Source organism: Pongo abelii, chromosome 2 (assembly GCF_028885655.2).
Source record: "Pongo abelii isolate AG06213 chromosome 2, NHGRI_mPonAbe1-v2.0_pri, whole genome shotgun sequence".
Classification (NCBI taxonomy): Eukaryota; Metazoa; Chordata; class Mammalia; order Primates; family Hominidae; genus Pongo; species Pongo abelii.
In genome coordinates, this window is record NC_085928.1 from 82,548,343 (window position 1) to 82,562,591 (window position 14,249).

The following is a 14,249-nucleotide window of genomic DNA, read 5'->3' on the forward strand; positions in this document are numbered from 1 at the left end:
CCAGCTACTGGGGAGGCTGAGGCAGGAGAATTGCTTTAACCTGGGAAGTGGAGGTTGCAGTGAGCCGAGATTGCACTGCCCTCCAGCCTGGGTGACAGAGTGAGACTCTGTCTCTCTCACACACACACTCTCAAAAAAAAAAAAAGAATGAATTAGAAGTTAGTAAATGAACCACTTTCCTGAGTCACAACAGAATGCTCCCGTAAGGATTCTGTAGGCTGCACATTCTCAGTGGGGGCCAAAGTTGATTCTTACAGGGGAAGTAGATCAGTGAACAAATCTCGTTCTTTTTATGTACAAGGCATAGATATCCATGCAGTCCATAAACATACGGTGTCTCTGTGGTATTAAAATTTCATCATAGGTGATTAGGAAAAAGGGTTCTTTTAGGGCCTAAGGGGGCAACAGTGAAAAAAATGGCTGATAAACACTGCCCTAAGGATCAGGAAATTCCTTTCTGTCTCAGCTGTCTCTGCTCCCTCAGTTTCTCATCTGTAAAACTGAGGTAGTGATAGTGCCTAGTTGCTAAGGTAGAGTGAAAGTTAGATGAGATGGTATATAGTTCTTAGTAATGCTTGGCACTTCGCCCTCAGATGTGGCCAGCTTTTACTTAAGTGTTACTGGATTCTACCCCTCAGCTCCATCAGTTACCTGGCTAGGGTGTGGGCTAGGGTAGTCACAATGCCTTGATTGATGTCCCATATGTGACACTTACTAGCTTGGACAAGTTATATAACCTGTCTGAATCTCAGTTTACTAATCTGTAAGATGGAAATAATTGTGACAGTAATTTTATCTTGCTGTTGTGAGACTTAAATGATACAATGAGGTAAAAAGCCATAGTAAGTACCCAATCATCTGCCATAATTTGTCTACTTCTACTGAGATATCTTTTCATGCTTTCTTCAGTCATATTTTATATCAGGAAACTATATACCACTGCTTCTAGATTATTTATTTCAAGTGATTATACTCTGGATTGCACCACCGCTAACACAGAGGTGTATGTAAAGATATTTAACTTATCAATAACTTTCGAGATTTCAGCCTGCAAGTGTCCTTAACAGCTGATAAATTGTCCTTAGTATTTAATGAATGGCCAGGATAATATCTTGTAAGTAATTTGAGGATATGCTTTTGTCCCACTGTCTTTTTATTTTATTCTAGGATTGTATATTAATTTTTTTTTTCTTCAGAAACGGGGTCTCACTTTGTCACCCAGGCAGGAGTGCAGTGGTGCAATTATAGCTCACTGCAGCCTCAAACTCCTGGTCTCAAGAGATCCTCCCACCCCAGCCTCCTCCCAAGTATCTAGGACTACAGCCATGTGCTGCCACACCCAGCTCAATTATTTTATTTTTTTTGTAGAGATGGGGTCTTGCTATGTTGCTCAGGCTAGTCTCGAATTTCTGACCTCACGCCGTGTTCCCTCCTTGACCTCCCAAAGTGCTGAGATTACAGGCATGAACCACTTTGGCCTGTACATTGATTGTTTTGCTCTCACTCCATTAGCACTAAAAAAAACTGCTTCTCCAATTATGTCTGTGTTTTCCTCCCATATGTGTTTAGATGAAAGGTAGAAATCATGTGATATTAATGATTGCCTTATTAAAGACATGTGTGTCTTTTTACACTTTGAGGCCCTTTAGCAAATCAAAGTAGATGGGTTTGGGAGAGGAATTGTTACCCCTTCTATTAGTTGAGGAGACTGAGGCTGGAGGTAAGTGGCCCAAACATTCAGTAGAAAGAGCCAATCATGCCATGCCTGTAGAACTGGAATTCCCTCCACTTCCAGTCCAGTTCTCTTTCTTTTACTCCCCGTGATTGAGGAGTGGAGGAGACTCAGCCTTCAAAGGACCTGGGAACCCCTGCTGAGGACACTTTCATCACACCTAACAATAATTCTCTCTGCCTGGAGTTAAATTCATTTCTACTTTCCTACCTTTCTTAGAAAATTCCATTTTACATCTAGGTGTATTTTCCAGATGCTTATTGATTCTCTTACTCTTTTGTGAACCTGTCCAAATTTTCCACATTTCTCTTGTGGTTTTGCATCCTCAGTGGTTGCAGTGCAGAATAGAAAATGGCTTTTAGCCGGGTGCGTTGGCTCATGCCTGTGATCTGAGCTACTCAGCAAGCTGAGGTGGGAGGATTGCGTGAGCCCAGGAGTTCGAGTTCAGCCTGGGCAACATGGCAAGACCCACATCTCTGGGGGGGAAAAAAAAATAGAACACGGCTTTTGAACAAGCCCTGTTTTACCTGTTGGAGAATGAAGAGCTACCTGCCATTTGTGATTTGCAAGAGAAGTCTCCCTTGTCCGGTTTCTTTCAGCCTTATCTGCTACAAGACTAAAAATTCCACCCCTGAAACCTCATTCCTGTACAGCACTCTGTCTCGAACGTCAGTTACTTGATGTATCACCTTAAAGATTTTGCCACACTTATCTCACCTGTAGTACTTTCTACCCAGTATTTCTTATAACTTCTTATTTAAATTTGCATGAAACAGAAACTGTATTTCCTCTATAAGTGGAAATTCAACATCGTTTATCATAAGCAGAAAGTCTTCCTAAAGAGTATATATAACCTATTGAAATTAAGAAAATGTTTCCCGTGCATATGCCAAACCTATCCTGTGTGCTGTCGATAATATCAAGACTTCATATCAGCAGGTCAAGCCGCCTGACTGGAGTTGTGCAGTTAAGTTAGGGCAGCAGATTGCTTTCCAAACCCTTGGGAAATGAGGGCTCTTCCTTCAGAAGAAGAGGTTTTCTAGGTCAGTATGGATCATGGAGGATGGTGGAAAGATTGATTCCAAGTACTTGCTGCCCTGGACACAGCAAGACAGCCCATGGTGTGTGGTGTCCTGCAATAGAATGACCTGGAGTGAACCACTTGGGTGAAGGGAGGGGCCTGAGGGGAGAGAGGAAGAAAGCCAACACTGAAAAGAGAGAAAGAGAAGGACCTGCAGCCAGGTCCACTTCATAGTTCTGTCTAGCACAGACTTCGCATCAAGTATAACAAGATTCTTTATCCATCATTTAGTTTATTCATTATATGCATAATAGGATCAACATCTATAGCTACAATCCAGTTATGAAGAAATATAACTGAAGTTAAATTGCTTGTATTCCTCCACATTCTCAGTGGAGGCCATTGTGTCTGTGTATTGGGGTGGGATGAGATTTGACCTTGTTAATTAAAAGTAATTTAGTCACTTCAACTGTGAAACTGGGTCTCTTCTAATTTAAATCTCTTTTGGGGAAAATGACCACCCTCTTCTCCTTCTCCATATGAACAGGCATATGCAGAAATACCCCTGACCCCTCCTGACCTTGGGCCATGCCCACCACCTTTGGCCCTGCTGTAACCTCATGTCATGAAGACCCCTGCTATGTACACACACATCCAGACCCCAGGCCCTGTTGTCCTTAGGCTTTCTAGCAATTTCAAGCTCCAGATTGGAGATTTAGGAAATGTCGGCTGCCTTCCCCCTACCCCACCAGAATGAGGGGAACTCTATAAGGTTGTGGCAGGCCCTCCCGACAAGAATAACCCCTCCTGCCTTCACAGCTGTTCTCAGACCTGACCGCCATATTTCTCAGCGCTGTAGGAATGAGGGCCTTTTCTGGGAGTCTTGGAGCCTCTTGGGCTGTACCAGGAAGCAGGTTCCACACTCCTCTGCTCTAGGCATCCCCAAACTTTGGGTGGGGCTCTCTCCCATCCTTTCAGGGTTTTAACCCCACTGTCCTCTCACTCCAAGCTTTTAACTCCCCAACTCAGAGTTGGTTTTTACTAACTGACTTTCTATGTGGTGGGAAATTACCCTTACATCCTGTCACATCTCATTTACTCTATGATCGCACCTCCACACTTGGGCTCTCTCTTTAACCCAAGCCCTTTTTGGAATTCAAAGGAAAACCCATTTCTCTCTCAAGTACCTAGCTCTTGTAAATCAGAAGCACTTTGCTTTCGGCCTTTGTGTCTGCTGTGAGTTAAAAACATCCACTAAACTCTTCAGTTGCCTATTCAGTTCAGATGCCTATTGGCCCTGCCCATAAATACCACTGATTCAGTTGGTGGGAAGCCCCAGGCAACTAGTAATACCTAATGAGCAAAAAATTTGTTTTGTTTTTTTGGAAATACTCTCCTGCTACACATGCCACAACGTTGGAATAAATCCTGAAATTTTTTTTTTTTTTTTTTTTTTTTTTTTTGTTTGAGGTGTGTTTGCTGGGTGGTTTTGTTTCTGGTTTGTTTTACAAAACAGACATATCACTTTGTTGTCTGTCAACACATGATGTCTTTTCTTCTGAAGAATTTCCAAGTGCATTCTTTTTCTTCAGAACATTCCAGTAGGAAATTGAGGAGGAAATTTGCCAGTTTTCTTGGTAATGAATGATTATCTATTTGGCAGAAGGCTGTCAGGTGGGGGCACAGTTGCTCCAATCAGTACTAACAGATTGGGGATTTATCAAGTGGTCAGCATATTAACGGGTCTAACCATACTTTGTTTCCTTCCTTAGGCCTAGCAAGTGCTTTCACTTTGCATTTCATCATTACATTTTCCAATGAAATAGCTGTATCCTTATACAGAGGAAGCAACTTGGGTTTCAAGGGCTACATGACCTGTGAAGGTTATCCTGAGAACTTAGGTCTTAAATCCAGGTATTAGACTCCATTGGACAGGTGTCTTCCTTGCCTCAGTTTCTCAAGGAGAGGTGCCAGATTGGTGTTCCAGAACATACTTCCCAAGGAGTGGATTGCTGTGGTCAAAAGCTGACCCTCCTGCATTCAGCTAAGTTCCCCAAGGACTCGTCACAGTGCTCTGTTCACAACTGATGGTCACAGATGTTGACTGAATGAATGATGTTCAACTTTTATATCTCTCCTAGTCCTAGGGTGATTATCAGGGCTTTTGGGAAAAAAAAGCATTTAACCATTAATAAACATTGTGCTTAGTTTTACTTTTACTGCAATCTTCGATTTGCAAGTCTAACAGAATTAATTATAAGCCTAAAGGCTTTTGAAATCTATTTGCAAGATTTTATATATAGTAAAATTTAAGTGTTTCCATTTTCAAGATGTGTTACAGAGAGTATAATCTTGAATTACCAGGCTTCCGCTGTAGCAGACCTTTCACTTCTGCAAGGGCGGAAGAGGTTTTCAGGAGCTGAGTAATGCTAGATTCCTTCCTGTAGGTGTTTCACCAGCAGACATACTTCACAAATATTCTACGCATTGGATGAGGTTTGCAACAGGGAAACAGACCAGTTTAATGACATATGCTTTTCAAATAGGGCTTTCTTTTTTTTAATGGTGTGACCGGATATTTTGCTCCTATTTTATGCTCAGCAAAAATGTACAAATATGTGCTTTAATGAATATGTTAAGTCTATCACTGATCTTCTTGGGCTGTAATCTCTTCCTGTCAAATTTGCCAAGCCAAGCAGAATCAGTTGTCTGTTTTTGTTTTCAAGAGAAGCTTCTAAAGCTCCAATCCTTAGCATGATCTTTAGTGTTTTTCTGATCTTTGAAATGGAAGAAGTGTTTTGTTGTATTTTTTCAATGTGCTTCAAGTACTAGGTTAAAAAGTCAAGATTTGACAACTTTGACAGGGGTATGACGGCAGGAACTTTGGTTTGTGATGCCTTTGAGGAGACTTGAAGTTTGCCAGCACCAAAATCCTCTTGGTTTTACCTTAGGCAGGGGTTTTCATCTTAATGTTATTTTGTGCATAAATTCTACAGAGGTCATTGCCATGTTGTAACCGGGTTCTTAGGCTGGAGTTGACAACCACCAGCCTCTTGTGAATTATGGGCATCTGACTGGTGGGAAAACATCTTCAACATGTGTCCCTCTTTCTGTGGCTTCATGACCTGATTCTTGGCTGCTAAGATTGGAGAAAGATGTGTCAAAAACATATAGTAATATCTTCGAAGAAAATAGCTGAATGGTTAGGAACAGAGGTTTGGAAATCAAATTGCCTGGATTCAGATTCCAGCCCTGCCTACCCACCCTTACACCACAGAAACTGAAATACTGGAATACTCTTATTTGTACAAAATAGCAAAGCATTTACAGGATAGGTACCTCCGTAGAGACAGATGTGTGTTTGAGGAGCTGCTGTTGTTACAGTAGCTTTTAACTCCTCGCTACACTAGCACCATTTTAGTAGAAGGGAGCCAAAGTGGATTCTCAATTAATACATCTATCATCCTGTAGTTTTTTGCCTTCAATTTGATCTTATAGTTCATCATTGCCACCTTTGCAGTTAATTCAGCTTTATTAATTTTTTTAACACAAAACAGCCTTGAACAACCCAGCAGGATTATCATTCAACATAGATAAAATTCCATTCCACCCATGTGACTCAGTTCATGAGCCCTAGGATTGATTTTTCTAATTGCTCTTTTACTCATGCTGCTTTCCTCAGACCTACTGGGAGACCCAGATGATCACCCTCTGCTTACCTCACCACACAGAACAATATTTCTTATTTGCACAGTAATTCTGTGCATAGCATTCATAGCATAGTAATTCTATGACCTACTCCAAACAAATGGGGGAGTGTTTTCTTCTTCATAGCCTCAATCCTCATCCTAATCCTAATGGTCATACCAAACTGACTCTTGGGCAGGTTCATCTCTGCCTGGTGTCCTTATCTTTAAAAAAAGGATAATAATCATACCTCCTCCTAAGACTGTCATTAGGATAAATTGCATAAGCATGTAAATGTTCATAGAACAAAGCCTGGCTCAGAGAACAGCTCCAGATCACTTGTCTTTGCCGAGACTTCCTGTTTTACTCTTACTTTATTATTTTTGTATAATCTATTTCTGTTTACCAGTTGCCCTGTGTCTTAGTTCAGGCTACTATAACCAAATACCATAGACTGGGCAGTTTATGCAACAAACCCTTGTTTCTCACAGTTTTGGAGCCTGGAAGTCTGAGATTAGGGTGTGAGCATGGGCACATCCAGGTGAGGGCCCTCTTCCTGGTTTGTACATGGCCATCCTCTCCTTGTATCTTCACATGCCAGAGGGAGGGCTGGCTCTCTTCATCTTCTCATAAGGACACCAAGCCTGTCATGCTGGCTATACCCTCATGACCTGATTACCTCCCAGAGGCCCCACCTGCTAACACCATCCTATTGGTAGTTAGAGTTTCAGCATATGAATCTGGGGAAGACACAGACGTGCAGTCCATAACACTGTGTATCTTGCGCAGCTTGTTGCTTCAGCACCTGAGCTGTTCCCTGTTCTTTTAGCAGGGGAGAGATAAGGGGCAAACAGAGTGTCTAAGGTAGTTTCTCTTTGCCATCTCCTTTATCCTTCAGCCCCCAAGCCATAGCATCACAGACTTCCAGGCTTGTAGAGAAGACAGGGTTTTTTTTTTTTTTTTTTTTTTTAAACAGAGTCTCCCCCTGTTGCCCAGGCTGGAGTGCAATGGTGTGATCTCGGCTTACTGCAACCTCCGCTTCCCGGGTTCAAGTGATTCTCCTGCCTCAGCCTCCCGAGTAGCTGGGATTATAGGCGTCTGGCATCACGCCTGGCTAATTTTTTGTATTTTTAGTAGAGAAGAGGTTTCACCATGTTGAAGACAGGGTCTATTGTAACAAAATAGTTATAAATATGTTCAGTACATATATTCAGTACTAAAGGCTTTAGTGGATACTACCTAGCTGCCAGAAAAATCATTAGCAAAGTCCTTTCCAGTTTTATGTGTAGACATGTTGCATAGGAATATTTGCTTAATAACCATAGCTTCCTGAAACATAGAACTTGGCACAGCATCAGCAATGAACATCTTTTCTTCTTGTTGTTGTGTTTTTGTTTTTGTTTTTGTTTTTTTGAGGCAGGGTCTCACTCCTGTTGCCCAAGTTGGAATACAGTGGTGCGATCTTGGCTCACCTGCAGCCTCGACTTCCCAAGCTCAAGCTATCCTCCCACCTCAACCTCCTAGGTAGTTGGGACTACAGGCATGTGGCACCATGCCCAGCTAATTTTTTGTATTTTTTGTAGAGATGGGATCTTGCCACATTGCCCAGGTTGGTCTCGAACTCCTAGGCTCAAGTAATCCGCTTGCCTCGGCCTCCCAAAGTGCTGGGATGACAGACATGAGCCACCAAGCGCAGCTTTCTTTAATGTTATATTACATTTTCTAACAGAGAATTAGAAGGGATACTGAGAAAAATCTATTTTGAATGGATAAAACAATGAGAATCAAAATTTTTCTTTAATGCATTAATTTGATAATCTAGCAGCATAATAAATCAATACTGGGTATATTAAACAAAGTGTTTGTTTTTCTTTTAAAGATATTTTGGAGTGTATACAATAATATCCCTCCTGTGACTAGCCTGCCTTTGAGATGTAGTTATCATTTAATGAGAGGAGAGAGGCGACCACTTTGGTAAGTGTCTAACATGTAATTTAAGGTCAAGATGGGAGGAAAATGTTTGTGAACCTCATAAAAGATCACATCACCTGAGATGTGTGTCTCACATGGACAACATAGAAAGTCTATGATACCAGTCATGGCCCAGGGTCTGGGGGTAAGTGTCCTCCTTCTTTAATAGCTCGATGTAGTGATGAAGATGGACAGTAAGTTAGTTTGCCCAGGCTGGAGTCCCAATTAGTAACAAATCCTTATGTCATTCAGTCTTTCTGCATTATTTACTCATTAATAAAATGGAAATGTACCTCATCTTGATTAGTAGCAAATGACAGAAACCTAATTTGTTTTCGTGGGGTTTTTTTTTGTTGTTGTTGTTGTTTGGTTGGTTTCTTTGTTTTGAGACCGGGTCTCACTCTATCACCAAGGCTGGAATGCAGTGGCACCATCACGGCTCACCACAGCCTTCACCTCCCAGGCTCAGGTGAACCTCCCGCCTCAGCCTCCCAAGTAGCTGAGACCACAGGTGTGTGCCACCACCCCCAACTAATTTTTTATTTTTTATTTTTGGTAGAGATGGGATTTCACCTTGTTGCCCAGGCTGGTCTTGAACTCCTGGGCTCAAGCAATCTGCCCGCCTCAGCCTTCTAAAGTGCTGGGATTACAGGCATGAGCCACCAGGCCCAGCCACCAGAAATGTAATTTGAGCAAAAAAATTGAGTATGTTTTTAACCTGTGACTGGGAAGTTCACTGGTAGGGGTAGTTTCTGGCAGATCCAGCTCGTGTTATCAGGAATCTGATGGTCCCCACCAGAATTATTCTGCTTCATTTTACATTGGTTTAATTTTCTCCCATCTGAGGTGGCAAAGTGGCCTTCCTATGCTCTGGTCTTACACTCTGCAAGTTTACCATTGTCAGTACTCATGAGCCCAGATAAAATCCCAGGGCTGGCTCTCATTCTCCCACTTTGGGTCCCCTTTCAATTTCTGGCCAATCACAAAGACTAGGAAGAGGCAGTACTCTCATAGGCTAGCCTGGGTCAGAAGCCCACCTTTGAAGCTAGGACGTGGAGTCAACCCTGCCTGAGTGGATCTCACAGAAGAGTAGGGGGCAGGTGGCTCTTTAGAGGGAAACTGGGATGCTCTTACCAGAAAGGGAGCAGATATTAAACAGTGACACACAGCAGATGTCCCCCACAGGGACACCTATGAGGCCTTGATACATGGTTGATAGGAGAATCACATGAGATAGTGTCATGACCATGACATTGAAGTGTAAGGGCCTTCCCTTGTGGCAGCTGTATTTGTTGTCCATCCCCAGAGTCAAGCGAGCCTCTCTGCACCAGCCCTTTGAGGATGAGGATCTCAAGTTCTATCACCCTCCCTGCCCATGTAGCCACTGAATGCCACTTTCTTCCCTCTCCATCCCTAGTTCCTTCCTTTTTCATTAATCTGCTTCTGTTTCCAACAAAAGGACTGGGGAAGAGTTTATTGAAAAATGCCCAATCTTACCCCCGTTAAAATGGCTTTTATCCAAAATATTTTATCCAGGTAATAATGAATGCTGGTGAGGGTGTGGAGAAAGGGGAGCCCTCATACACTGTTGGTGGAAATGTAGATTAGCACAGCCAACTGTGGAGAACAGTACGGAGGTTCCTCAAAAGACTAAACATAGAACTGTCCATGATTCAGCAGTCCCACTGCCAGATATGTACCCCAAAGAAAGGAAATCAGTATATCGAAGAGAGCTCTACACTTCCATGTTTATTGTAGTACCATTCGCAAGAGCCAAGATATGGAATCAACCTAAGTGTCCATCAACAGATGAATGACTAAAGAAAATATGGTATATGTACACCATGGAATAGTATTCAGCCATCAAAAAAATGAAATTCTGCCATTTGCAACAACATGGATGGAATTGGAGAACATTATATTAAGTGAGATAAACCAGGCATGGAAAGACAGATATCTCATGCTGTCATTCATATGCAGGAGCTAAAAAAGAAAAAAAAACCCTGAAGGAGAAAGAGAGTAGAATGATGGTTACCAGAGGTGGGAAGTTGTGGGGCTGATAAACAGGGGATGGTTAATGGGTACAAAAATACAGTTAGAATGAATGAGGTCTTGGAGCACAATAGGGTAACTATAGTTAACAATAATTTATTACGTATTTTGAAAAAACTAAAAGAGTGGAATTGGAATGTTCCTAACACAAGGAAATGATAAAGACTTGAGGTGATGGATAGATAGCCTAAATACCCTGATTCAGTCATTACACCTTGTATGCATGTATCAAAATATCACATGTAGGCCAGATGTGGTGGCTCATGCCCGTAATCCCAGCACTTTGGGAGGTCAAGGTGGGAGGACTGCTTGAGGCCAGGAGTTCAAGACGAGCCTGAGCAGCAAAGTGAGAGAGACCATGTCTCTTAAAAAAATTTTAAAAATTAGCCAGGTGTGATGGCACATGCCTGTAATCCCAGCTACTTGGGAGGCTGAGAGCGGATGATTGCTTGAGCCCAGGAGTTCAAGGCTACAGTGAGCTATGATCATGCCACTGCACTCCAGCCTGGGTGACAGAGTGAGACCTAGTCTTTAAAAAAAAATTCAGGGGCTGGGTGTGGTGGCTCACGCCTGTAATCCCAGCACTTTGGGAGGCCGAGACTGGCAGATCACGAGGTGGGGAGATCGAGACCATCCTGGCTAACACAGTGAAATTCCGTCTCTACTAAAAATACAAAAAAAGTTTAGCTGGACGTGGTGGCGGGCACCTGTAGTCCTAGCTACTTGGGAGACTGAGGCAGGAGAATGGCGTGAACCCGGGAGGCGGAGCTTGCAGTGAGCCGAGATGGCGCCACTGCACTCCAGCCCGGGCGACAGAGCGAGACTCTGTCTCAAAAAAAAATAAAAAATAAAAAAATAATTCAGATATACCCCATAAATATGTGCAACTATTATGTATCCATAATAAAAAATAAAAAACAAAAATAAGAAAAATGCCCAACTATTTTGTTTTTAAGGTCATCTGTTGTTAAACTAAATGTATGTAGAGATATTTAATCTAAATGTATGTAGAATCACTTAGTCCTGAGTGTAACTTTAAACGTTGGTCTTTGGCCCAGGGAAGAGGAGAGCAATGCAAAGGGTGGCGTATGGAAGATGAAAGTCCCCAAGGACAGCACGGTAGGTTCCTTCTGATCCTCTTCTAGAACCGGCGAGGCTTGGGGTTGTTGACTGCCTGTCATCAGCATTTTGTGCTTTGCAGACAGCCTATTTACCTGGCAGTCCCCAAACAGGCTGGGGGTGAGAAATTCTGTTCTGACCTTGATGATTTTCTGCCTTACACTGTCACCTTGAAAGTGTATAATTGTGCTTCTCTATAGACGTGGTGTAATATGTGACTGTATCATGCAGTCTGCAGGAGGAAATGCCTGTGAACTTCACAGAAAAGCTGGGTGAATCTCTTTATGGTAGTCATTCCCTTGACAGCCATGACTAACATGTGGCATATGGTTTTACGAAGTCGGAAGCAGGATCTTTCCTTCCAAAGGCTCATCCCTCCTCTACGGGGGGAACAAAAAGCAGTTCTGAGAATGACCATGTCACAGAGAATAGGGAGGCTTGGCATTTCACCATCCTTTAGGGTTTCATGAGAGACTATGCTCCATCTCCTTCTGGGGCCGATGAGAACCTGGATGGTATGATGACCTGGTGGGATGCTGGTTTGCAGTGATCAAGTCTCAGAAACCCAGATTTCCCAGAGTGAGCTCTAATTCATCTTATTGACTGGAAATGAACGTGAACATTAAAATCGGTTATCTTAAGCCGTGGGAAACTAAAAAGCTTCTTTGAAAATGGACAAAGGGGAAGTGCTACGCAGTTTCACCTTTTCGTGGTTTCTTTCATGTGGATAAGCTCAAAGAACTGAAATGTCTCCAGGGACCTATATGCTTGAACTGGAGTCATTTTCCTATAAGCACATACCTAAAGACATGACCAGATTTATTTGTCAAAGGTGCAAACCATTAGTCAAGATTTGAAGCTCCAACGTTTTACTGTTATTTGGCATACATAATGAAAAATATCAGGGGAGCAGAGAATATAAGAGAATGAGGGAATATAAGGTGTTCTTAAAATTTCACTATGAACACTTTTTGCCTTTCCATGTTCTTTATTTACGCACACTAGACTTTGAACTCTAGTAGAAGTAATCATGATGTCAACATTCCTTGAAAAGCGGCTGAAAGGCAGTTTTGTCCTCTCCTTGTTAGCTCACTTGGCTGCATTGGGTCACAAATAATAACGCTTTCATGTTGGTGCAAATGCCCTCATCCCAGGCAGTTTAGCCTACTTTTCATCATCAACCAGTGGGAGTCTTGTGGGCCAATCTTGTCTGAATTCAAAGCAGAAGGGTGAAGTCTCCCTTCCCCTAACAGCCTCTCCCAGCTCTCAACTTCATCACTAACAGCTTGAAGGAGTGTAGCTGGACAGATAGAAAATGGAAGCAATGATTCCTAGGTGAGAGACTCATAGACCAGAAGGGACAGGCTAGGAAAGAGAAAAGAAAAGAATGAAAGGTCACTTTTCAGTTCCCTGGCTAACTGCCATGGCCTTGGTTAAAGATTCAGCGAGACTGCTTTAAGCTTGTGAGGACATAATAATAAACACTATTATTATAGTTAATATGTATTGAGCACTTGGAATATAGCAAACACACAGCTGTTTATGGCATGGATCTTAAATGTTAAGCCCTTTTATTGCAGTCATTGTACTAAGCCCTTTGAGCACACTTGTTGACTAATTTCATACCCACAACAGCCCTGGAAGGTTGGACCTATTATTATTTCCTTGTTCACCTAAAGAAACTGATGATCAGAGAGGTAGTTAACCCATCTGGTTTGCAGATAGCAAGCAGCCTCTCAGGATTCAAACCTAGTTTGGGGGCAATTTGGAGCCTGTGAATCACAGGAAGGAGGATAAATGGGACCAAGAACTTTTCAAAGGAAGTAATGTGTGTGGAAATAATGTGGCTGTCTATTGGATGCCACTATTAGATCATGAGGAGAAAGAAACTCCAGTGTTTCTCATTGGTAGGAGGCAGACCAGAGCGTGCACTGAATCTTCCAGGGAAATTACATACATTCTTACATAAAGTTCTATCGCCTGCCATAAACAGTCTGCCTCAAATGAATGGAATTTCCCAAGACTCTAGTATTAAATAAACAAGAAATGTCCTTAAGTGTTCTTTACTTGTGTAACCTTTGAAGTACCTTATAAGTAGTAAGAAAAACAGAGAAAGGATTTTGAAGAGAAAGATTTTACTAATAACATCCACATATAATCAGCTTCTATGTTTTTAATCAGTGAGAGGTAAAGAAATTTGAAATTTTTAAGTCATTTGAATGCCTTTTCCCTAGAAATTCTTCTGAATTGCACCAGGGGTTTCACTAGAGATTAGCTTTTACCAGACTTTGGCTCACTTGTATCTGTGTAAAGTTACTTGTAAACCAGTGAAAAATATGCCACGGTGAAAATGTTTGCACCTAGGATTTGGAGGTGTCTGTGGACTCCAAATATGGGCACAGAAAGTGTATGTGAAGTTGAAGAAAACATAATTTGTTTAGCTCCTGAGGATAATTGTCTAAAAATATGTGTATTTTATTTGTTTTGTTTTTTATTCTTTTGCCATATCAGTCCACAGTTTGGAAAGAGTTGCTGTTAGCAACCATCGGGGAACAGTTCACAGACTGTGCCGCAGCAGGTAAAGCAGCCTATGGCTCTGGCCGGCCCTGCCTCGTGTGCTCCTGGCTTGTGCTTGTTTCTTGCAGCAGTTTGTTATCACGTGTTTGA

At 42.1% G+C, this 14,249-nt stretch overlaps 1 protein-coding gene across 5 annotated transcripts in view; it reads left to right on the top strand.

Moving 5' to 3' along the window:
* The window catches only part of EIF4E3 (eukaryotic translation initiation factor 4E family member 3), a 72,759-nt gene that overhangs the window by 46,506 nt on the left and 12,004 nt on the right, over positions 1–14,249 (top strand). For all 5 annotated transcript variants that reach the window (XM_063721975.1, XM_063721976.1, XM_002813526.5 and 2 more), the window contains 3 exons: positions 8,320–8,414; positions 11,522–11,582; positions 14,094–14,160. In XM_063721975.1, coding sequence (XP_063578045.1) covers positions 8,389–8,414; positions 11,522–11,582; positions 14,094–14,160 — 154 coding nt within the window. In that variant the 5' untranslated portion in view covers positions 8,320–8,388. The remainder of the gene's footprint in view (positions 1–8,319; positions 8,415–11,521; positions 11,583–14,093; positions 14,161–14,249) is intronic.